The sequence below is a fragment of the Solea senegalensis genome, linkage group LG10 (genome assembly GCF_019176455.1).
Source record: "Solea senegalensis isolate Sse05_10M linkage group LG10, IFAPA_SoseM_1, whole genome shotgun sequence".
Lineage (NCBI taxonomy): Eukaryota > Metazoa > Chordata > Actinopteri > Pleuronectiformes > Soleidae > Solea > Solea senegalensis.
In genome coordinates, this window is record NC_058030.1 from 9395461 (window position 1) to 9420771 (window position 25311).

General features: G+C 37.6%; 2 protein-coding genes across 4 annotated transcripts; one reads left to right on the top strand and one right to left on the bottom strand.

The window, feature by feature from the left end:
* The first annotated feature begins 1056 nt into the window (after positions 1-1056).
* Positions 1057-16641, top strand: LOC122776158 (AMP deaminase 3-like). Of its 3 annotated transcripts, none has more exons than XM_044036550.1 (17): positions 1057-1203; positions 2480-2537; positions 2878-2953; positions 6841-7063; positions 7216-7393; positions 7713-7878; positions 9146-9365; positions 9536-9665; positions 10115-10309; positions 10658-10789; positions 11304-11467; positions 12197-12323; positions 12427-12590; positions 13293-13413; positions 14016-14189; positions 14504-14614; positions 15130-16641. In XM_044036550.1, exons 3-17 carry the CDS (start codon positions 2896-2898, stop codon positions 15301-15303), a joined length of 2337 nt encoding a protein of 778 aa, XP_043892485.1. In that variant the 5' UTR covers positions 1057-1203; positions 2480-2537; positions 2878-2895; the 3' UTR covers positions 15304-16641. The 3 variants fall into 3 exon arrangements, with proteins under 3 accessions (XP_043892485.1, XP_043892486.1, XP_043892488.1); XM_044036551.1 differs by lacking the exon at positions 1057-1203 and adding an exon at positions 1701-1754; XM_044036553.1 differs by lacking the exons at positions 1057-1203; positions 2480-2537; positions 2878-2953 and adding an exon at positions 3516-3781.
* Positions 16642-18077: 1436 nt separating this feature from the next.
* On the bottom strand, positions 18078-24655 carry rnf141 (ring finger protein 141). The gene is made up of 6 exons (XM_044036837.1): positions 24564-24655; positions 22973-23164; positions 21664-21772; positions 21132-21313; positions 20713-20820; positions 18078-20609 (listed from the first exon to the last, which is right to left on the bottom strand). Exons 2-6 carry the CDS (start codon positions 23107-23109, stop codon positions 20459-20461), a joined length of 687 nt encoding a protein of 228 aa, XP_043892772.1. The 5' UTR covers positions 23110-23164; positions 24564-24655; the 3' UTR covers positions 18078-20458.
* Between the last annotated feature and the right edge of the window lie 656 nt (positions 24656-25311).

Below are 25311 nucleotides of genomic sequence, written 5' to 3' on the forward strand. Positions count from 1 at the left end.
TATATCTCTTCTTAAAACGCATCCATTTTCATTTGCATTTGACAACATTTAAGTTGTTTAATTTTATTTGTTTTAATTTTGATTTATTGTTTATTGTTGATTATTTATTTATTTATGATTGCACTTAATTGTGTATATCTTGTGCTTTTGTTACATTGTTGATTTTCTTTTTATATTATATTGTTATAATAGACAGGACATCATGATAATTAATAATGCATTGTGCTATCAAGAGGACAGAAAATATGTCAAAACAAATTTGTTGAAGTTTTTCTCTTTGAATCAAAGATTTCTCCTCTGCACCTCTAAAGAAAATACTCACAAGAACAATCTAATTTTAGGAGATATCTAATTAGGAGATAAACAGCAAGTTAAACTAAAATGTGGTTTACCTCATCAAAACTGCTGCAGAGTTTTGGTCAGGTAGGTATATAAAAAGTAAAAAATAGTGCACAATCATGAGTTGCTCATCACTTATGATATATTGTATGGTGGGGGATCTTTGGGTTTGGGGACTTTTATGCATACAGATTTTGCAATTTGTAAACATTATTTTTCTGTAAAGCACATTGGTTCAGCTGTTTTAAATGTGCTAAACCAGCACGACTTGACTCGATTTGACACACTTTGCTCCTCAGGCAACCTAGCACTGCAAAGGTCAAGGCGAATGCTAATATAAAGTAAACTTTCTTAGGTTTAGATAAAACACAATATTTATCTGTAAATAAATAAATACTACTTTTAAATGACTTTTTTTTTTAATGATTCAGTACTTTAAATGACAGATATAACAGATGTCTATTTATTAATGTGTGCTGAGCTGTGTTTGACATATTGTTTACGTGATTATCTGAATCTATATATCCAAATATTATGTACATATTTTGTAAGGTTATGTCCTCTAAAAATATTCTATAAATATGTCCTATGCTCCTCACAAGAAAAACTTTCTAATGAAAAAGTTCTAATGTCAATACAAAACTTCCTCCTGCATTTCCTGTACTGAACTGATGCAAATCACTTCCTGAAAGTCACTTTGAACAGTGCAACTAGTATCCTCTGCACTTGTTCACACCGGCACTGAAAGAGTAAACTGGCTGTCTGCAGTCGAAGAGGCTGCTCTAAAAGGCGCCGTCTTCTGTCCCGTGATGCCTAATAAGGGTCGCTGCAGTACGAGGAGGTATTTACATTGTGCAACAAACTGTAAGTACGCTGCTGACACAGCCAAACTTTGTAGATGAAATAATGTTTTCAGTGCTTTGATATTTGTTTTCTATCAGAAGATATTGATAAGTTGCACTAATAGTTGTGACAATTGTAATTTGGTTAATACTACTGACTGTGTTGTTGAGGTTTGTGCTGTATGTTTTATATTATGTTTTGCATTTATTATTTCCACACTCTCCAAAGAAAATCAGCTCAGGTAAAACGTGAGACTACAATTATACACAAGTATGAACATGTCTGTCCATCGTGAAAGGGAAGCAACCTGGACACTAAAACACTGCATAAATACAGACAACTTATCAGTCTTACTTCCTGTTGATGAAACACACTGAATAAAATTAGATTAACTAACATGTATGCCATTGTTACACACACACCGCAGCTACAGACAGCAGTGAACTTGTTTCTGTTGACTGCTGTCTGTAACAGCAATGCATTCCATTATCAGGGCAGGACAAGTGCAGACATTTCCCTCAGCAGTGCACTCAACATACCATTTGAAACAAAGGTGACTGATAATCCTCCAGGTAAACAGAAACCATTCAAATTTTCATGCCTACCGACTAACTGCAGATATCTTAACAAGTTATAACCGGTTACTAATCCATCTAAATCCATTTAACAGCCTCAAAATAATAAGTGCCACTGATGCGTCAAAACATTCACACCGCTGCACATACACAGCTCTGCACAGGCAAACAACGGCATCAGCGACGCCCTGCGTAAATACGAAGTAAAAGAGTGACTCATCTGAAAAACAACAGGAAATTCCAAAACCAACAAACCACTTCCAGCTAAACTTTTGTAACCAACTACCAACCTGGGTTCCTCTTTGTTACTTCTATTTACTTTTACCTCAGTGTTGTAAAAAATAGATGTTTCAGACTCAATGTGCATCTTAACCTCAAAGAAAGTTAAATGCAATTACAATGATATCATGTATTTATTTTATTACTCACTTTCTAAATAGTATCCTGGCCACTTCTTCCTTTCTCTTAAGATTATTTTTAAAGGCACAATCCTGATCCACTCCATTGTCAATTTTCCTCATTTACTTTGTTCTGTCTCCTCAGAATTTAACTAAATAGTAAACTGGTAAAACGAAAACGCAATTGAAACTGTGCACAAATAGGCTCTAAATATTCAATAATTAACTTTCTTTCTTTCTGCTTCGGTCACTCACTCTGTCTTTAGTGTTATTACCTTTATAGCTTGATTTAGCAAACTAACACATGTTCCTTTGTCCATGCAGTATTATCAGTGGGTGTGTCAGGAGGAGATCTGGACTGCACTTTCATCTCTTTAACTGAGTAAGTGACTTATGCTGTGTTTTATGTTTCTGTAATATTTTAAGTTCAATGTTAGACTTTATTGATCCTACATCAAGGAAATTCACTTGTTACAGCCTATACAAAACAGGAATAGAATAAGAGATCGAAATAAATTAAGAATATACAAATATAGGGGATATATTAAACATTTATATAATATCTAATATACACCTTTCACATTGGAAAAAAAACATGAGAAAATTGCACAGATGTTAATTCTAGCATGTATAATTGCAATGTAAGAAATCTGTGTGTAAAAACAAATTCAAAACCTAATACTTCACCTCCACGGTGTTAATCTAAACTTTGTTTCTTACAGATCAAAAACTAATTCACAATGAGTCAAAGCAGCACGCCACTTTCTAAGCAGGATTCTATACCATGCTTTGGGAAAGGTGAGTAAATATTCTGCAGTACAAAACAGTTTCCCATGATAACAGGGAACTGAATTGTGCTGGGTTTCTCCAGATTAAAGGGAAATTACATATATGGCTTTTTAAATGGCATTGAGAACTGCATGTGATTGTGTGGGCAATTTAATTGCATGGAAGTTCCTGTCCTCACTTATTGATGACTAATTGACATTTTAAACTTAATATTTAATTAGTCATTTTAATTGCATGTCAGTTTGCATTAGTCCAGTGTTGTAACTAAATTTCAATTGGACTGCACACAATAATTATCTAATTTAAAAAAAATGTACATTGCACGAACAGTTGTACATGTGTAGTAAACTAAGAAGGTTTTTCAAATGTACTTTCTGTCATGCCATGTCTCATTGCCCCACCTCATTGGTAGATGCTTACATGTCAGCAGCCAGTTGTGACATACCAGTTTGGATAGCAGGCCCTGTTGCCATGATGCTCTCAACTCCCCAAAATAGAGGGTCACTCAAGACAGCAACAACGAGCAGGTGCATTACAAATACTGACAGCAGTCCACAAAACCAGCAGAGCAACGCCTGACTGAGGCAGTTGGGAGTGATAACACAGCAGAGACATATTGTTGGTAGAAGGCAGATACAGACACCAGAGCAGAGGACAGTCTTGACAGCACCAAGAGGTTTCTGCAACACTTCCAGTGGCAGATACATTAAAAAGGTGGAGCCAAAGCTAAGAACTAGAGAGTCTAGAAGAGACAGAAGCAGACATATGAAAACAGAGATACTTGACTCAACAGGCAAAGACTGAGAGAGCCAAACATGGCCCAAATCACTACAGAAGGTAAGAGATGGATGAAGTTTTAATTAGTTATAAAAATCTGGAGACACTAAGATGAAATGTGATTACAATTACTAGTGGGTTTATTCAATGTCTACAACTTTCTGATTCTAAGACAAGTATATTCACTTTTAGCAATGTCTTGTAATGTGCTACAGATTTATTCTCCCAAAAGGCAGATCATCATGCTAACTGAAATCTTTATCAGATAGGTTAGGGGCCATTCACATGCAGCATCTTATACACACAAAAATCCGTAATTTCAGGGGGATGCGAATGAGTGGGATGCAAATATCTCAACTTTTTGGAGCAAAGTGAGCATTTTCATAGCACCTCTTGATACTCAGACCAAAGAAGTAGGTCAAACTGGTCTTTGTCAACTCAAAAAAATACAGTGAGCCTCCATCATCCAAACAAAGCTCCTGAATCAGGTGATGAAGGATGAGAAGCATAAAGACAGGCAAAGTTTTTCCTTTTTTTTTTTCTCCACACACATATCAAATGGCAAATCTGCTCTGAGGGAAACTAAGCACTAGTAACCTGTTGTCTTTGTGTTGATTTTTTACTTGGTTCAGTGGGTTCAGTAAAGCTGCATCAACTTCCATTATCTCAGCAGCTTCTCTCGGTTGCTTAGTAACGAGGGCATGACAGAACTGCAAACCCACAAGCATCTTGGTTAAATACACCTCTGGCTTCTTCCCATGCATTTTTCAAGCATTCTAGGTGCTGCGCGTAAACGGACACCAAAAAGACCCTCGTAGCATACTCAGACTGTTTTGTACAGTTCCTATTTCAATAGCCGGAATATGTAGGTCAAGGTCATCTTGAGGCACCTCAGCTGTTTCAGTAGAAAGAGGGAGAGAGCACACGTGGTGACAGGCTTGTCGGGAATGAAGTGTTAGCCAAAGAACTGGCAGTACATTGTGTGCCAATATGAGGGCAACAGTATGTGGATACAGTTGCATGTAAACCACTAACGATGGTGATTCTGCAACACAGGAGTTTGCCATTTGATATTAAAGTACTGAACGTCTCCTGCTTGTTGATTCAAATATCACCTCGGGGATTGATGCTGGAACTGGCCACATGTCCTGCAATGACTGCGATATTAACATTAAAAGTAACAGTGATGACATTGTCATAAAATAATCCAACAACTCAACTACTAATGCACGTTGGTAGGCAACTGTTTTTTGTTTTAGTTCTTACACCAGGAACATTAGGCAAACAGCCAGCCCCATTTAAAAAACAACTCCACTGTCCTTCATCTGCTCTGCTACCCACATGAATTCACAGGGAACCAAGTTTAAAAATAGATACCAGTGCTCATGTCATGGTTATTTTAGAGAAAGAGGTCAATACAAATAAACATGCCTGTGTTTCCATCAAAAAGGTCTTGAGAACCAAAAGTCTTGGTACGTTCTGAACTGCAGTTCTTCAAAACAAAGGCTCAGACATTCCCTTTCTCGTTTAAATAGAGACTTTAGGATACTTTAACAATCTGCAAAATTCTAGTTGTAAATTCTAGAGTTGGAGTAAAAACTGTCATGGCTAATTTAAAAGTACAAAATGCCGCAATTAGTAATCAACCTAGCATCAATGACCAGGTCTCCCATCAGTCATGATCATACTGCTGAATTTAAAGGATCTAGGCTTCACCACAGTACTACTCAACACACTAAACACAAATATGTATCAGAGAAGAAAGAGCCTGAATGCAAGATCTTTGTGTTTCCCATTTTCTCTGAATTGCATACCATTCCCAGTAGAGAGGCAATGACCTCTCCACAGGGGGCAGCCAGGTCAACAGCCTGGAGAGTGATTAACTGTTTACTGTAACTTGCCTCACACACTGGCAGAACTTGCAGCCAGCACTGACACGAGTCAGCCACTCGTGTTTACATGTTTACTGATGTGAGTTAAGGAAGATGCTTTACAAAACATAGCAAGTCCACCGCTCAGCCCCTAACTTCAAATTTATATCTGTAGGTCTCAAGTTCATCTAGCTCTTATTTTCATTTATAGCCTCAACGATGTTGTGTCTTTGTTCAGTGCTGCCATATTTTATCATATTTCTGTGATGAAATATAACATGTTAGCAAGTATCTCCAATTCCAAAAGCATTTTATGACATTGAAACTTCAAGCCTCAATTACAGTAAACAAATCACTTTCCCCATAAATTACAGAGACTGTACAACCTGCCACAGTTGACCTTGTTCCCACAGCTTCATAATTAAAAGAAATTATTATACCACTCCTCACAACAACCTACAAGATCTTTTGTGCCAATGCTTTAGTACAGAGAGCACACGAAGAAAGACAAACAACCCATTTTACACAGTCATTTTACCACATGTGTGGCCCGATGGACCATCAAAGAAAATGATGTTTTGAATCATCCAGGCAGGAAAAGCTCAGCTATAGATCAATAGTTTCTACTCGTCCTCAGTTACGCGCACAGATAGCTGTGGACACAACATACAGTTACTGTGTAGTTCTTTCTAATCCATTCCTGAAGTTAGTGTCCATGTAGCATAGCAGCTTGTTGGACTTTCCTCATACACAGGTGCTGAAAGTGTAACACAATCTTTATCTGGAAGTGTTCCTGTGACAGACAGCCAGTTCTGCGCAAGTGAGAAAAACAGCGTAACACCAGCCTTCTCTTTGTGGACATGTTATCCGGGGTGTACATGAGCATGTGCTGCATGCAGATACTGTGGCCAAGACTGTGACTTGATATTTTAAAAACAATGACAAAGAAAACAAATATAACTCAGACCTCTGCCAAGGCTGCTCAGTGTCCCACAGTGTCGGTGCACGTATCTATCTTGCAAGGCATACAGTGGAAAAAATTCTTAATTCGGATCACTACTAATGTATAATCACTTCTCTCTCGGGTCATAACTTAAATTTGATGCAAATCTGTCATAACCAAATAAACGTTGTCTTCTGAATCAATATAATTGCACCTTTGAATTGTAAAATGTCTCACTTTAAACCAAGCTCTCCTTTTCAAGAAAAAGATCATGATATCTAAAGTCAACTCTCTCAATCTTTCAGACATGCCACGGCATTTCCCAAGACTCTCGATGAGCGAGGTGGACGAGACGGTGCGTCTCATCGCAGAGAAGGTTTACGCCTCAGCCCTAAAGGAGGAAGACACCAAGGATGCCATGGCACTGTTCACGGTGCCGGAGGACTGTCCCATTGGTCTGCATGAGAACATGGAGAGGGCACTACAGAAGGAGTTGGCCGAGCAGCAATCACAAGAAACTGTTAAGAAGTGGGACAATTTCCTTTTCCGTACAAACCTTGAATCATATATTATAACAAAAAAGACTACCAATGGTTTTCTGTGGAATTTAATCAGATTTTACTTACCGTTAGGAAAATAACACTTGTTTCTTTTCTTTCTTACGTTTTATGTATCACTAGGAAGAAGAGTTTCATGTTGAAACGCTCGCAGTCCATATCTTTACAGATACCGGACAGTTTTGACGGGGCCCCGCCTGTGCCATCAACATTGTTCCCCCTAGCCACAGCTGAGCCATGTTTCCCATCCAGTTTCCCAGACTTCCAGAGAGTTACCATCAGCGGAGATTACTGTGCAGGGGTAACAATCCTCCAAATGAATGCACAACTGCACATAATATAAATGTGTGATAGCTGCTTCACAAAGCTTCCAGCAATCAAATACCATCATTTCTATACCGGAAACCAAAATAGATGAATGTAATTTAAAAATATGTCTGTCTCTAAAATGCACATACAAAAATAATTAATGAAAAAGCATGTCTAGTTCTGTATCGTGGTTTAAATGAATGATTTCAATTCCAAAAGGGCAGTTTTTAACTATAAAACTACGTTTTGCTTTTTTAAATTTTGACAGCTTGAATTTACAGACTTTAAAAACTTTTCTATTGAATTTCCAGGTTACAGTAGAGGATTATGAGCAGGCAGCCAAGAGTCTCCTTAGGGCCTTGCTTATCAGGGAGAAATACTCCAGACTGGCCTATCACCGCTTCCCAAGGACAATCGCCCGATTCCTCCGCAGTGCTGAAAATGAGAAGTGGCAGGAGGAAGACGAGACCTTGCCAGGTGGGTACAAAAGTGTCCAGGTTTACAATCCTACAAGTACATTTTTACGTAGCTTTTTTTTTTGCATTGCTCTGAACTCAAACTTTGCCAAATAGGGAGTATTATCCAACTAAATCTGAAGGAGTTTCTCCAGCTCATTTGAGAGGAGGATGCAGACAGGTTTGCAGGACGTGTAGAAGGTACAGGATTAACAATAACTTAGTAGAAACAAACACACAATAAAATAGCATGATAAAATAATACCTCACAATTCCAATGAAAGGTGTAATTTAGTAATTTTAGTAAACATGCAATTTGATGTCTAGGTTTGGGCACAATCACTGCTTTGGTAGAGATGAAGCTTAATGACGATCAACTGTACTCTGCGGTTATTTTGAAGGCTGCTGTTCATGTGTATCAGATAGTGTGAAGGGGGTGTGATTCAAGGTCAATCACACTATTCTCGACTACAGACAGAGGCACATTTCCAAATGCCTGCGCCGAATACAATCCAGCAAACAACAACAAGGGATAGATGGAGAAATAAAATGTACATCTTGGAAGTATTATTATGAAACAAATCAATACCAGACAAAGTCAAAATGATACCCAGACCTCACGTTAGTTCACGTTGGAAGAAACTAATGTGTTTTTAAGTCGAAAAGACATTGTGGAAAGTCATCCTTGCAACAGACAGATGATTCTTTGATAAACCAATAAGCTTAGTTATCAAAATCAACATTTTAACTACCAAATAAAGACAAATACTAGCCAGAAAAAGTTTAAACGTTTACAGAACAAGCACATGCTCTCATCAGTTGCAAAAATGTAACAAAACGACATGAGCTGTGAAGAATATTTCCATATTGATACAACACTTAATAATCAATAGAATATCCCACCATGAAATATTGTGATCATTTAGTGAGTTATTTTTGGATGTATCAAAATAGATGTCTAACCCTCTTTACATCATATAACGGCTACTGTACATCAGCTACTTGTGTTTTAAAAAATGGTTTCACAGAATATCAATACTATGCACTGAAGATTACTGTCACTTATTAGTTGAATAGATTGTTTGGCTTAACAGATTCCAATGTAACATTTTTGCTGTAATTTGTGTTGAAATATTTATAAAAGTAAAAATTTGATGAAGCCAATGTACATTGGTGAAGAAGTGACAAAACTGTGTATGTCCAAGACACACTATAAAGCATTCTGTATAGTTTAAACAGCTGATTATTTCTCATTCACTGTTTTGTTTATTTACTTCCATCATCTGTAGACATCTGGCCTGCTCCTCAAGAGGGGGAGGACCCATATTCCACAGAAGGAATTCCTGAGGACCTCAACTATGTGCTGCAAGTAAAGAACGGAATAGTTCATGTTTATGATAATGCAGATGCCCTAAAACAGGAGCAACCCCACAGCCTCCCTTATCCTGACCTGGAGACTTTTGCCATAGACCTGAGCTACGTACTCGCTATGATAGCTGACGGCCCAACGTAAGAACACATTGTGATCATTTTGAACATTCCTATAAATCCAAATGCAACTGTACCAGTTTAAATCCTGTTTTATGTGCATAATTTCTCAAGCCATCATAAGCCAGCAAGGCGTACCTGACATTAAGTATTTGAAAATGATTAAATATTTCTGTTGTGTTGCCTCAAAGGAAAACCTACTGTCACAGAAGGCTGAACTTTTTGGGTTCAAAATTCTACCTTCATGAAATGCTGAATGAAATGGCAGAGCTAAAAGAGCTGAAATGCGTTCCACACAGAGACTTCTACAACGTCAGAAAGGTTAGTTTGGCATTAGTTATTAAATTATTACATAATACATGTATGACATGGCTGAAAAATGTATTGTTTTTTAAAAAAAAGTTGCAGTTTAGAATATATTTGATGATCTGACACAGGGTTTATACTTTACTATCTTTACAGATTGTTTGAAGGTTAAAAACATATCTTATAATGTATTATTTTGGTATTTTTTTATTAAACAGTCACAGCTTTTGCTCTAAGTTTGATTTTCCTTGAATCTATGCCATTTAAAACATTGTAATACCTGTTGGCCACTAATAGTTTTAAAGTGAGTGAACTGAAGTTTTTTCAGCCTGAGCAACACTGAAGGGCTACTTCACTGCAGCAGTAGTTCCAAATTCAGATCCAGATCCAAATTTACTGCCCGCAGTCTGAATAAACTTGAGTTTATGTACCTTGTCCAATAAAAAACACTGTTTGCTTCATAGGTGGATACACATATACATGCTGCTGCTTGTATGAACCAGAAGCATCTGCTGAAATTTATAAAGACCACATACCAGACTGAGGAAGACCGTGTGGTTTTGGAGAAAGGCTCTCAGAAGATCACACTCAAAGAAGTCTTCAGCAAGCTCCACATGGACCCGTATGACCTCACAGTGGACTCTTTGGATGTGCATGCTGTAAGGACAAATCCGAATAATCAGCTTTTAAAACATTACACATTTCCAGTATCATTCCTTCTATAACTTTGCATGAATTGCAAAAAAAATACAAGATCTTTGTGTCTGACAACAATTAAACTGTTATTTTTTTTAAATGACCACAACACATTTCACTGACCTGTGCTTATTAACACAAGGTTGCAATTATGGAGGTTCATGCGTTTCTAATGGTGTTACACAATCATTCTCAATGTTCCATGCAAGGTCCATTTAGTCTGTAGTATGAAAACAATCAACAGTCACTTCACTGGAATGAGAATGTGATCATCAGTAGGATTTATCTTCTCCTACAAATTACTCTTCTAGGGAAGACAAACATTTCACCGCTTTGACAAGTTTAACTCCAAGTACAACCCAGTGGGAGCCAGTGAACTGCGAGAGATTTACTTGAAAACCGACAACTACATCGAAGGAGAATACTTTGCACGTATAATCAAGGTGTAGTATCATCAGTTAATATCATTCAAAGGTGCCACACACACCAGTGTTTTTATGGCATGTACCGTTTAAACTGATTTTCTGTTTATTCAGATTAAAGTTGGACTATATTAGGTTTTTACTCCAATTCACCATTAACTAATGCCTTTATTTTACTAAAATGCTGAATGGAAATCTCTGAAGCTGTGATAAATTGTCAGTAAACTGTCAAATTACAGCAATAAAGATGTACAGACATTTCATTTTAGGTAGAAGTTCTCCCTCTCCTCCAAACACACTTCATCTGTCTTTGCAGTGTATTTTGTTGATGCTTTGCACCCACTGGTGGTGACGCCTACAGGAGTTCATGGATTTTCCTTTTTCTTTTGGGGCAACAACAGTTTCCTCTGTTGCTATTTTAAAAAATGCACAAGTATGACTGAACAATGGGCTATCTGCTCTATGAGTGATTACCCTCGTTTGTGCTTTATCAAGAAACATCACCGGCTTCCTGTGGTTTGGCGTGTGTTTTCAGGAAGTAGCAAAGGAGCTGGAGGAGAGTAAATACCAGCACGCTGAGCCGCGTCTGTCCATTTATGGCCGCTCTACCAGTGAGTGGCAGGGACTAGCAACGTGGTTCATCCAGCACAAGGTCCACTCACCCAACATGAGATGGATGATCCAAATTCCCAGGATCTAGTAAGTGCTCTTGTGGCCTTATTTACTGAAAGGGGAGTGTAAACATTTGTAAAGTACAGTTTAAGGAAGCCCATAGCCAAGTGGAACAAGAACTTGTCTTGTTGTGACTGAGGGGTTGCCAATTCAAGTCCCTGTTAGGTCAAGTCCCCTGAGCAAGATACACAATCCCCATTGTTAAGTGGGGTTAGGGTTAGGGTTAGTTAGTAATGGGAGGGTTGTGTCAAAAAAAGACATCCAGTATAAAAACCTCTGCCCTGTGGTGACCCCTCGAGAGGGAGAAGCTGAGAGAAAGAAAAAATAGCCAAGATAGTTTACTATACGGAGCTGTATACTACCTATTAGCATATCAAGTGTAATTTGATTTCCTCTTTTTATAAAAAGGTCCAGTGTGTAAGAATAAGTGACATTTAATGGGAAGGCTCCAAATTGTAACAAACAAAACAAACAGACCCCTCTCCCCACATTTAACTTTCCCAATCACAACTACGGTGGCCATTGCACACAAAAAAGGATGTTGTTCAGCTTCATAAAACGAGCCCCTTGTTGAAAGTACATAGAAACGGCTTATTCTATGACAAAAACTTTTTTTACCCTCCTTAATGTGACACTGGATTATAGTAAATGTATTCACACATTTCTCGGGAAGTTATTGTAAATAAGGGAAGATAAGCTAGAATATTAGTTTCCTGACTGGGAAGATGAGCTGATTTGATTCTTTTTATCTTGCAGTGACATTTTCAAGTCAAGGAAATTAGTACCACACTTTGCCAAGATGCTGGAGAACATTTTCCTCCCCCTTTTTGAGGCAACAGTCAATCCAAAGAAACACAAAGAATTACATGTGTTTTTGAAATACGTAAGTACTTTAAAAGTACTTTATCTTTAAATCTGAAATGTTCCGTAAAAGACTAAAGCATGCTTGGTTGTGTGCTTACATTATCTAATGTGTTGGCACACAGGTGACAGGATTTGACAGCGTGGACGATGAATCCAAACACAGTGACCACTTGTTCACTTATAAAAGTCCAAAGCCGGAGGCATGGACCACGGATGACAACCCTCCCTACACCTACTACCTGTTCTATATGTACGCCAACATCATGGTGCTGAACAACCTACGCAAGTAAGTCCTGCATGTTCAAACAAAATATTCCTATAACTTTACATAATATCATGAAGCCGATTCAATTCAAAAGTCTTAATGTACATGATTTAAAAGCCTACACGTGTTTGTCTGACATGTTCACACTGATTCCTTGAGGGGAAAATAATTCAGGGTGCACTAGTATGTTCAGCAGTGTTTGATACACCATCACATGTGTACAAAATACTATGTAGGAGCACGCAGAGAGTCAAACTTATGCCAAGACAAGTTCAGTGTCTTTATTCAGATCACCAACAAAATCTAATGGAGGGAATATTTTCACACTTGATTTTGCATAGACTTGGGACACTCCAATAAAATAAAATAAATAATAAATGCAGATTTTTTTTGTTTGACTCCTTGGGAAATGTTATTTCTTTAAAGAAATGAGCTTCATAGATCCTTAAAAGTATTGCACTACCCATATAGCCACTATTTTACCTTATATTTGTGACATGTTTCCCTGTCTAACTCATGTCTGTTGTTTTTCCTCCATAAAAAATTAAGTGGTTTATTCAACTTTCACTGTCAAAAAATCTGTCTTTAAACAACTTACATTTTTATAATTATCAATATCAAGTGATTTGAAAATGTTAATTGTATTATATATTTATTGTTTTGGACCTCATCATCTACCACTGCGTATTATTATTATTGTTATTATTACTTGTTATTTCCCAGGGAGCGAGGGCTGAACACCTTCCAGTTTCGTCCTCACTGTGGTGAGGCTGGTTCCATTACCCACCTCGTCTCCGCTTTCCTCACAGCTGACAACATCTCCCATGGACTCAACCTCAAGAAGGTGCAGCCCACAGTCCATAATACAAGAGTCAATACAAGTCCAGAGTCAACCAACACACATATATAGGACTTTTGACTGTGCAAAAGTCAAAATTCTGTGATCATTGGCATTTGGATTAGAATGATGCGACTGAAAGTTGGTCTTGTATATTAGCAAACTGTCAATGAGTTTAACCAATAGAAGATGTGTATGTAACGCTCAAGAATGACCTGAATAAACCCAGGGTAATCGCAGATATTTTTCCAACATGAAATAGTAGGGCAAACTTGGAGCATTAACATTAATTAGAGTTCCACTCCATGTTTAAGGAAGCCAGGGTCTCATGTTGTTCAAATCTGAGGTTAGGTCACACTAGACAATTGACTTGGATGTGTTCCAATAAAGTGAATGAGATATAATTATACTCTATGGTCAAAACAAACCAAAAAACAAGTAATAGTGGCTTAAGACTTTTTGCACAGTATTGTACAGGTGCGTACTGAAACAACTATTTGCAACTTATCCCTTTAATATCAGGTAATTAAACTACTCCTGTGAGTCCTTTAAAATAGTAGACTGTAATATAAAAGTGTTATTCATTATCATCTCCTCCTGGTGTCCAGAGTCCAGTGTTGCAGTACCTTTACTACCTGGCCCAGGTGCCCATCGCCATGTCTCCACTCAGCAACAACAGCCTGTTCCTGCAGTACTCCAAGAACCCTCTGCGAGAATTTCTACACAAAGGCCTTTGTGTGTCTCTGTCCACTGATGATCCCATGCAGTTCCATTACACTAAGGTCAGAACAAGAAGAACAGGGATCAAGCATATTTATTTTTATCCCATTTACAATATCTTCCACCACCAATTATGGCAGCTATAGAATTAGATTTGGAACAGAAGTAACAGGAGCTCATTTCGAGCAGCAATGATGTACAAATAAGCTAAATTTTATGGAAGTTGACATTCTTATTGTTACATTACTGCCTTCTTCTGGATTTAATCATGGATCTGAATCTGTGCTTGCCCTGTCCCAGCATGTTAAACATACTTCACACCTCATTGTGTAACCATGGCAACTTGTTACTAGCTTCTATTGCAATTGTTTTATAGGAGCCTTTGATGGAGGAGTATGCCATCGCTGGCCAGTTGTGGAAGCTGAGCACCTGTGATTTGTGCGAGATAGCGAGGAACAGTGTGCTGCAGAGTGGCCTCTCACACCAGGTATAACATTTTTCTCCATTAGTTGCCTCATTGGGTTTTAGGACTACATGAGGGCTTGAGAAGTGATGATATTTTAGATATTTCATATCAGACTTCCACTTTGAAAAAGACCAGCTTTTAAACATCCTGGTGGCAAAACCACAGTCATTCAGACCAAACAATGCCTGGCTATCAGCAATAGCATTCTTAATGAGTGTGTATTATGTCATATTAAACTAAACATTGAGTGATGTAAATGTGTAAATTCCATTAGTGTGTAATCTCATAATTGTACAATAGCTGATTTCTGATTAGTGTAGGAAATCTATGCCTCAACAAAAGAAATTTGGCACAAGAAGTTAAACACTATCTGTGATAATGAATCTAATTAAATTAAGCCTATTGTGTACTGGACAGTTAGGGAGCAAAAATAATAACCTACAGTCTGTTCAAAACAAGTCAAGTACACGTGCTGCTTAAGGAGGTTGATCACACTCTGAAAACCACCTGACATTTTTCACCCGTCTCATCCACAGGAGAAGAAACACTTCATTGGTTCCAACTACCTAGAGGAAGGACCAGAGGGCAATGACATTCGGCGGACAAACGTGGCACAAATTCGCATGGCCTACCGCTACGAGACTCTGTGCAATGAACTCAGTTTTCTCGTGGATGCCGTGAAGGAGGATGGCACTAACCCAGCTGAGTGATCAACTACAACAGCACAAAGGGTGCCTTGAAATGTCAGGGTATAGGTTGCACAGCAAACAACTTTTTTTTCTCAATTTCTTATAAATCTTCTGCAGTCAGCAAAAAGGTGTCCTTACAGTTTTGTTGTCCTTGTTACAGGCTTTTAGACGGTTATTTAAAACTGTGCTCGGCAGGATCGCTACAGAGAGGATGCTTGTCGAGTTTCATCCACATGGTTATTAAATTACTCACGTTTAAAGGCTGTTCTCTGTCCTGAGTTCATTTCATCAGGTGACAGGTGACCTGAGGCAAAAAAAATTTTTTTAGATTTATTTGCTGTGTAGGAAGTAGCTGCCTTTACTGGAGTAGTGATCCAGTGCTAGGTGAGACCTGTGTGCTGAGCATGTGTAACAACACTGACCGCACCTGATCAGGCCCATGTTGGAATCAAATTTCCACTGTCATATGTCAAACTGCAGGCACAACATGAGCAGATATAAACCCGACAATTGCAACAATTGCTCTGTGAGCTCAATGCGTCACCGAATAATAAGTGCGTCCCCACAGAAAGTTTGGGAAACACTGTTATAGTGTTCTGTCTCATCTACAGCCTGCAGTGACATGGGCACCAGTTATGTAACACTGTGCAAGGAAAAAATAACACGTTTTAAACCAGTTCTTTTTTTTTTTAACACAAATTTGGTTAGGGAAGCTGAACGTTGTCGGTAGTCTCCTATGACTTTCAGATTGTGCACCATGTGAAGGCTCAATGCTGAAGATTTAGTTGCGAGGCTGTAAATAGAGCTTCTCTCTAACCTAAATTATGTTGAAAGGTTTTTGTAAAATTATTGATCAAAAATGTGCCAAAAAATTCATTATTACATAGATTTTATTTTGTATTCAAAACTGTATCAATTAAATTTGCCAAAACGCTCCATGCCTAATTTTTCTGGGATGGAGGTTGTTTTCATTTGAAAGAATGTTATTTCTACTTAGATAACCTTTTTGACAGCAGATATTTGACATATTTTAGGGAAAATGCCTCAGCACAGGTATTACTGATCACATTGCCATCATGAATTATGCCATTGTAATTTTCCTTGTGAGACTGTCTAGATGTCCGTCATAAAAGAGGTTCATAGATTTGGACAAAGTAAAAAATTGAATGTACATTTTTAGAAGCAACTGCATAGTGAATTTTTTTTGTGTGTCACTTCAGTGTAGATGTGTTTCAAAATCCATAGCAAATGGTGCGAAGTGTAACTAAATCTAAACGCTGTAAGATTTTTCTAATCTTTCTTATGTTTGCCATTTGTTATAGTTTTTCATATATAAAATAAAGAATGCACACCAGTTGATAATGTATTCCTACATCTTTTTTCTAAGCTATGGATGCATGTGCATGAGGTCACATTACATCAAGGCTGGGAAAACAACAGACACACGTGAAGAGATTAGTTTTTTATCCATATGTTGCTCAGTGTGGCCTCAGTGAAGGATTTCAGATATTTAATGTTTAGCATCCTTCAACAGTTATAAGATTAACTAAAAATGTTAAACAGTAATTTAACATAATGTTCACTCTAAAGACCATTGCAGCAAAGTAATAGTAGTTTTGATTGTTAATGCATTTTTCCTATGTTTACCACATACAAACATAGACATGACCACAGACACATTAATACAATAAAACATATAACAAATATTAACTTCACACATTCAAAGAACAGAATTAATCATGAAGAATGGAGAATAGAAAAAGGAGCTGATGAAACATTTTGTCACCAGTTGCCAAGTGGAAAGGTTGAGAATACAGTAAATGAATGACTAAAATGCTAAGTGAGAATAGATGGACAAAACAGAGTACAATCAAAAAGCTGGTGATTACCAAGCATTCAAAATTTAAATGGTCCGAAAAACTAATTACATTAATTACCTACTGTAAATGAGCAGAATTAAAGATATTACTATACTTACCAGTAATATCCAGATTTGTATCCGGACCACTGTCCAGTAGACTTGTCCTTGGCGTATATATGTATATAAGTAAACGTGTGTATACATATATTCGTTTGTTTTCTGCCTTCGGCCTAAAACACAACTGACGCACCTGCTGCACTCGGTTGTTTGCTACAAATTAGCCACTTGATTACTGAGACTGACCACGCCCCAATCACAGCGTGATGACGTCACAGAAGAGCAGGTGCTGGATTAGCAGTGACTGAGTGACTATTGAATTGGTGACATTTTTAAAGAACTATTTGCCATTTAACTGGTTAGACAAATCTATTTACAACAAACTGATGAGCACTGTGTGAAGAAATGAAAGTATGATATACTATATATATATGTATCTATATATATAGGTTGAGAAATAGAGATGAAAATTAAGATGATAAGAGATAAAATAGAGATAAAAGTAAATGGTATACAGAAATTGTTATTTCATATTGAGTAAGATAAAACACACAAACATAGCAGTATGAATTAAAAGAAATTACAATCTTGAAAACATAAAGTGCATTAATTTGCATTACAGGTATTAAACAAATTCATAATATAAGGATTGTTGGGGCAAGGGAAGATGACTCAGCGGCTTAACTAACTAAAACATCGTGTCTGGTTTTCAATTTAAATAAATTCCACTCAATCAGAAATGTAAATGATGCAGGTCCTAATTTTATCATCTACTCATCACAAAAAGTTATATGGTCAAATAAATGACTAAGAATGAATTCATACGACACTGAAGGAGGCAGAGAGGTGTCAACATCCAAACAGTCTTACCAGTGCAAATAGTAAATAATTCTTTATTTAAGATAATACAGTAGGAATAAATTCAAACACCTTCCATTCATTTATGCAAAGTGAATGCTTTCAGACTCATCATATCAGGAAATATGACAAAAATGCTTCCACCTTAAGGTTTCAACATGACATTACACAGCATTTGTTACATTAATTAATTAACTGAATGTACAGTAACAGGATCACATGTGTTTTGTTCTATTTTTAGCTGTAGTTATACTATAACAATTTTGGATTTAATTGTAAGATGACATTTTCTTCCTCCAGTTTTTGTGGTGCTCAAACACCAAGAAAGCTACAGTGAGTTTTTAAAGTGCAAATTATCAGCATCAACAACCAAAAATGACTTTTGGTACAAAAGGAAATCACTTTAATGGTCTTAACAGGACATAAATTAAGAGTAAAAGTCTACTGCATCACTCTTGAATAAATGTTTCAAACGGACAAAAAAAAGCTTTAAATGTAATCACTGCACATACACAGTTAACGATGTACAACAAATGCAGAACAAGAGAAAGCACTCGGATCACAGGCCTCAGCCAAGGTTGCTTAGTTTTCCACGGCACAATTTATCTACTTCCTCCTATTCCAGAAAAATAAAACAAAATCAGTCCTTAATGTTTGAAGTTGTGGTGCCCACACAGACATGCAAAGAGACAGGCAGATAAATGCTGGGAAAGACATAATATATATAATTAACAATTTATATATCTACATATTTTAGACAGAAATGTTCAATTAAATTTTGGTTAAAATATATATATTTGGATTTCTTGAAATACTTGATATAAATCCTGTGATTTATTTGATCGAGATATGTGCACAGAAATACTTCCTTAAAATAAAACCATTTCTGTGGCTTAAAGTTCTGCATATGTGTTTTCCGACAGGTCAGCAGTTAGTGAAAAGCTGCCGATCCTCTTAAATGAGAAAGCACAGCAAAGACGAGAATGTGTATGAGCTACAGTACATCTACAGTAATCGGATAAAGAGAAAACACACAGCATAGATGACAAATAGTGGTCATTTCCAACAATAAAAAAAAAAGAAACCACAGCAAGCTACGTGATATAAAACTAATAAGTCCTATACACCAAACATTATCCATATAATAGATATAATTCTGACCTGATACAACATCAGGTCAGAAGTGGATCAGTGGATCAGACAGTTCACTCATAACAAAGTTTACATGGCATGTCATGTGGGGTTTGACCGGATTTTAAAAAGAAAAAACAAGGTGGGTTAGCTGTCTTAGATTTCTTGACAAATGTGGTTATTTGCTGTATTAGGAGGCAAAATGTTATTTTTTCTTTCTCAGTTGTACAGAAGATCCTATCTTTATATATCACTAACTGATGCATCTGAAGAAAATCAAAATATAAACATTTGCTGTTTTATGGGTAAAATGTGCATCTTGGAGTTATCTTTGTCAGTCCACTACGAGCACAAGTGCTGATATTGATTCACATCTTCTGTCCCATTCATATTCACAGGAAAGGCAACAGATCAGGTTTCATATTTTAAAGTTTCTAGTTTGTCTTAACCCTTAACTTTGCCATGTCAGTTAAAAGTACTGTAAAAGTTGTACTTTTGGTTATTGTGTGTTAAATTAAGAGACTGTGAATAAGTATAGCTTAATACAAACACAGAGGTTTTACTTCAGACAACTCACTGTATTATCACACACAGTTCCCATAAATCACCACATCTACAATACATGTTACAAAAAGCATCCTGGGATTTTTTTTAGGGCTAAAGAGACAGAGTTTTATGTTAAACCTTTATTTTACAAGCCCATGTGTTCCAGATAATAGTTTACTTTTCCTCATATTTTTAGAGTTTTAGAGTTTCTCGTTCACTATCATCAACAGCAAAGGCCATTTTTTATGCGGGTCGGTAGTGAATCCGACACTTATTAAGTACCTTGTATGACCCTAGTAGCCTCAGTTACTTGGTGATTAACAGCAGTAATTGTCACTGCTATTCACAGAAGACACATTTGTCTAGTTTAAATAATAATAATAATAAAAAGAATACTCGTCAGAATGAAAACTGCATTATTTATGATTAAACTGACTTCTTCGGTGCCCCCTACCGATGTGTTATTTTACTGCTTTCCTGGGAGCTCAACTCCCACATAACTCCAACCCTAAAGAGAGGTTTTTGAATAACTCCGCTTGAAAAGATGCTACCTGTAAAATAAAGCATTACTGGTTTCATGTTTCAAAACTGTCACTAAAAACAAGAAATAGCTTTTTAGGAAGAAAAAAGCAAAGTGAAAAATCAAATTGTGTGTTACACAGTCTACTTGGAACAGATCCCATTTCACTCATCAAATATGTAAATAGCTCAGTGTGCTGTATGTTAAGGTCTGTGTGGATGCCCTGCCTCATCGGCCAAGTTGAGGATATAGCCCGCTATGTCGTCCTCTGTGGGGAAATCTGGCATTACCCATGATTCATTGGCGGCAGTGACTTGCAGGCGACATATCGGACAGTTTCGGCTCTGGCCACTCCTGCAGGAACAGAAAAGAACATAAAGAAACGTTCCGTGACAAAACTATAATTATTTCCAAGACCAATGTTTGAATCGACCTCAAACGTTTTCCATCTTCTTACCATTTATCAATGCACTTCTGACAGAAGCTGTGTGCACAGGGCAGAATAAGATCAGCCTTCCCGTCCATGCAGATACAGCACTCCTCCTCATCTGTCAGCTGCTTCACTCTGTGAGGAAACAAAGAAACGCCTTAACACCAAAATGTAATCAGTTCTTCCCAGGCCCAGGCCCCTATCCTTGGAAGTGATGAAAACATAAACCTTTGCACTGCAACCATTTTGACAGGTCACAGGAGGAAAATCACAGGTGTAAAGAATGTAATGAATTCCCTTAAGCTTCCTCAGCTTCCATCACACTAGTTTACTATCACACTGTCTTGACTCACGTGAACAGTGTGATCAGAAACACTTACGCTTTCCTGCTAAAACATGACAAAATGGGCCCATGAAGTGGACTTGGATAACATTTGAGTACTTACCTGCCCATCCACATACTGGCCTGGCAGGAGTCTGTTGAGGGGAGTTGGGCAGAAGGGCCCTCAGTGGCGCCTTCTACAGACAGCACCTCAGCAGCCTGACTGGTGATGTCACGGTACAGCTGGGTGAACTGGTACAGGTTCATGATGCGAGATGCTTCCACCATTCCGTTCTCTTTGTTAATCTGGTAGGGGAAAAGGCAACCAGGTTAATTATGATTCACTGTTGCAGTTTACTGTGTTTATACCCATTAACTGACAATCCTACACTGCTATTATTATGACTGGTCTCTGATTTGCCATATTGTCTTAAGAAGACAAAGAGGGACTGTTATTCATAAAATACAATCTCGATTTTATCCACTTGGTTGTCTGACCTTTAGACAAAAGAGAGTTTGATCTATAGATTTCACACTAGGAATCATTCATCATCTACATTATCAGCCTCTCTCTTTTACAGTCACAAAATTATATGGTGCAAACAGATGCTCGGGTTGGCGTGCGATGTGTGAGCAAAAGGCCATTTTGGTTTCACCTTGGTACAGACGATCCTGACAGCCACCTTCCACAAGGCTGAAGCATCGGATCCTGGCTGCACCTCAAACAGCAGGTGCTTCTGCTGTCCAGCAGCCAGCTTGGCCGTACTAAGAGACATCCAGCAGAAGAGAGTGAAGGTAGAATTTTAAATACAATCCTGGCTATGCTGGAAGCAAACCCTAAAACTGTGTTTCTAACTCAGCTGCTGCAAAATTGTGTTGTGAATGCTGGATTGAAAATGTACAGATAATGAGGATCCAGTATGTAGCTGAATGAGTCAGATCTGGACTCAACAGTGGCCCTTCACCCTTTTGCTTGACCTTTTCTACACTTCGTTCTTTGCACTATATCTATAAATCACAATGATTAAGTGAGAAATCAAATTTTTTTTTTTATACCTACAACACAATTAAGTGCACTAAAGAGAAGAGCGCTTCCTAGAGCCACTGTACCTGATGGTGTGACAAAAAGTCGATACAATCCCCACCAGCCCATCCAACATTACTGAAAGAAGTGAGGAATCTTTTACAATTGGAAAAGGTTAAATTCTCACTCAGAGGGAATGTAAACAAATTTCAGGCGATACGGCAACCCTTTATAGACCATTTTGAGAAGACAAAACTGTGACTGTGTCACATAACCAGTGGCATCCCATTTTTTCCCTTTCCCTTTTTCAAGCAGCATCCTGTGAGTTTTATTTTAAATTGTTTTTTTTGTTTTGTTTTGTTTTGTTTCTTCGGAGGAGGGGGGGTGGGAGAAGTTCACTTTGTATTGTTAAAAACAAAGAAAAGCACAACACTGTAAGATATGATACTGTGTTGAAAATGTCAATAAACAAATATATATAAAAAAAGTCAATATAATTAAAGGACATGTGAGTGGATTTTTTTTTCTTCAGTTTTACTTCATATTAATGAGATTTTTATTTAAAAAAACTGAGACCAGCTCACTTGTTACTGTTGCTGAGAGCAAGTGCTCTAAAATAAACTGGCAAAAGAGGTACTTCATGAATGCTGCGAACAGAAAATGGGTTAAATCCTGCATTAATGAGTGATTCTGCAGATCTGGAGTTTAGCTCTTAAGAGGAACAGTCTAAACTTTTATGTATTGAGGTGTCAAACGCTGATCTTTTCAGACCTCTCTGCCGTTCATCAAATACATTGTTAACAAAGCAAGCATATTCATTACACTGTTGTTGCACTGCATAAACATGTATGTTTGCATGACTGAACATCAATTATTTCTTTACAGGACATTTTGTCTCACTGAACAGATGCATAATGTAACCTCAACAGACTGTGACTTACACATCATTGAGTTCGGCCACTCGAGCCAGAAACTCCTCGTAGGTGAGGTAGCCACTGTCACGTACCAGTCCGAGGTGTTTCACCAACTTCTCAGGCAGACGGGTCAACACCGCCTGACCTGAGATCTGCTGGCCCATCCCGGCAGCAGCACTTACAAAACAGCACTAGAAGAAGGCCACACCTCATTCAGTTCTGCAGAGCACACATAAAAGTCAGTTATAACAATCCAGATTTGACTGTGATAACTTAGAGGTTTTTTAAAATGTACATTTTTAGATGCCTTAATGTATTTTCTTGTCTCATTATTTTTAATGTGTGATTTAGGTTGACCTCACTTGCTTTGTCTTGAAAAATAGCCTCAATGTTCCAAGAGGCCATAAGATCACTTTTACTTTCAGTAAAAGAGAACTTTATTAGGAAACTTGTGCTAATACTTTGTCGGTCGAGCCTGACTGTATCACATAATTCCTGCTGCACACAGTCATGTCACGTCAGTCTCTTATTCTACCACACCCAAAAGTTTACTATCAGATTCACATGGGGTGGAGCCGCTTAAGTTTACTAAGCTAACTAACTCCAGACCACTAAGACCAGTTTGAAGATGAACATGTCTCCAAAGACGATGAAAAACAAGAGATAAATCATAAGATGTCAACAATACTCAGATAGAATGTGACATTCAAATAATGTCTCATTGGCATAAAGGACCAAAGTGCGTCACCGGTAGTGCCCCTGATCAACCCTCCAACTGACCATGCCATTTTGGTGGTAAAATGACAATAAAGATCATTTCTTCTCCTTTCCTTATTTAACAATAAGCTGGTGACACAGTGTTGTATTTAATCTGTATAGAGGGAGGCCTTGAAATACAGATGAACAAAATTTGAGGGCAACAAGTTAATTCTCAAAATTAGATTTAAGTAACTGGTCTTGTATCACAGAGGTACAAAAGCTGATGGCAAAGCATCAGGAAGGGGAGAATGCTGATCTTTCTCAGCAAGGTGGCTTAGACACAGACAATTGTGTGACAGTGATATTATATGATTACCTACAGTATGTTTTGCAATAAACACACATACATATATACATAACAAAAGGGGTTATTTTCTTTTAGTACATGGGGGTGTGTTCTCAATAATAGTGCAAATAATCGAAACAAATATGTGGGCCTATCAAGAAAAAGGTTTGGAATAGCTCGCTTTGTAACCACAGCCACCTCACGAGCATAATTTAACTCACAGGACCTGCACATGAACTAAATTAGTCCAATAACAATTATAACGAGGTTTACCAGGAAGCTAATGCTGTAGCAGGTAAGTAACTGCAGCGAATTCCTGTGTCTGTGGCTTTCGTCAACTCGAGTTCCAAACCGCCTTTTATTAAACCACGTCCCTGCTCTAACTGAACTTCAAGTCAAACACGACTTCTCTGCCATTACTAACTCTGCTAACCAGCAGAACCGTTCATTAGCAAATCATTCACAACTAAATGAGCCACAGGGTGTAAATAGACACCGACTGACACGATAGGAAAGACATCTGAGACGATGACATGGAGTAATGAAAGAGAAGGAAAGAGATAAGCTTCTTACCTAAGTGTCAACATCAGTTTCAGCACTTCACTTTATTAGCTCTGCTATTAGTTTCTGTGGGTGTGTTGACGCCACACGGTCGCAGGTTGATGACGTCGCGGTCACGTTATTTTCACAGATTGCGGAAAATGTAACGGAATTCGCTGTTTATAGAGGGGCACAATTCCACTGAAGTAATAATTTAAATGTAATTATTTTACATCTTGCTACACTTGTAGTCGAACACTCTAACACATTTTATTTTATACAAGTCATTACAGATGAAGTTGTTTTTGTTCTCTATGTGCAGAAATGTATATCAACCAGCAGGTGGCAGCAAATAATACCAACCAAAGATGAAGCCAAATCCCTGTCTATAATACTTAAACCTCTAAGTCTTATAGGATAATGAGGAGCAGCAGATTTTCAGTACTATTTCACTTACCTCTTCTCCTTAAGGAGTCTGTGGCATGTTGGAATTTCATTGTTGATTGATTGTAGAAGGAAAAAAACCCACTTGTTTTTATTGACACTTGCTCTCACAGTTTTACCTCAGTCTTCACCAATGACAGACACAAAAAGATAATAGAAGTGAAAGCAGCTGTCTGTGCAGAACTAAGTCCATGTCATTCAATTTTAAATTTAGAAACAGTATGAAATGCTGCTATCCATTAACTGAGCCTGGCTGCATACATGAATGTGTGGGTGCTGATTCATGGGGTCTTGGACCAGTCCTAAAAAATCTGTCACAGTCAAGAGAAATTTATGA

What these genes read in the sequence shown, in the direction of transcription:
- LOC122776158 (XM_044036550.1), top strand. Translation starts at nt 2,896, where the DNA reads ATGAGTCAAAGCAGCACGCCACTTTCTAAGCAGGATTCTATACCATGC. An exon ending in TCACAAGAAACTGTTAAGAA is followed by an intron (nt 7,064 to 7,215) that starts GTGGGACAATTT and finishes ATGTATCACTAG; the next exon opens with GAAGAAGAGTTTCATGTTGA. An exon ending in ACTTTGCACGTATAATCAAG is followed by an intron (nt 10,790 to 11,303) that starts GTGTAGTATCAT and finishes GTGTGTTTTCAG; the next exon opens with GAAGTAGCAAAGGAGCTGGA.
- rnf141 (XM_044036837.1), bottom strand. Translation starts at nt 23,109, where the DNA reads ATGGGCCAGCAGATCTCAGGTCAGGCGGTGTTGACCCGTCTGCCTGAG. An exon ending in GTGGCCGAACTCAATGATGT is followed by an intron (nt 21,773 to 22,972) that starts GTAAGTCACAGT and finishes GATGTCTCTTAG; the next exon opens with TACGGCCAAGCTGGCTGCTG. An exon ending in GCCAGTATGTGGATGGGCAG is followed by an intron (nt 20,821 to 21,131) that starts GTAAGTACTCAA and finishes GTTTCCTCACAG; the next exon opens with AGTGAAGCAGCTGACAGATG.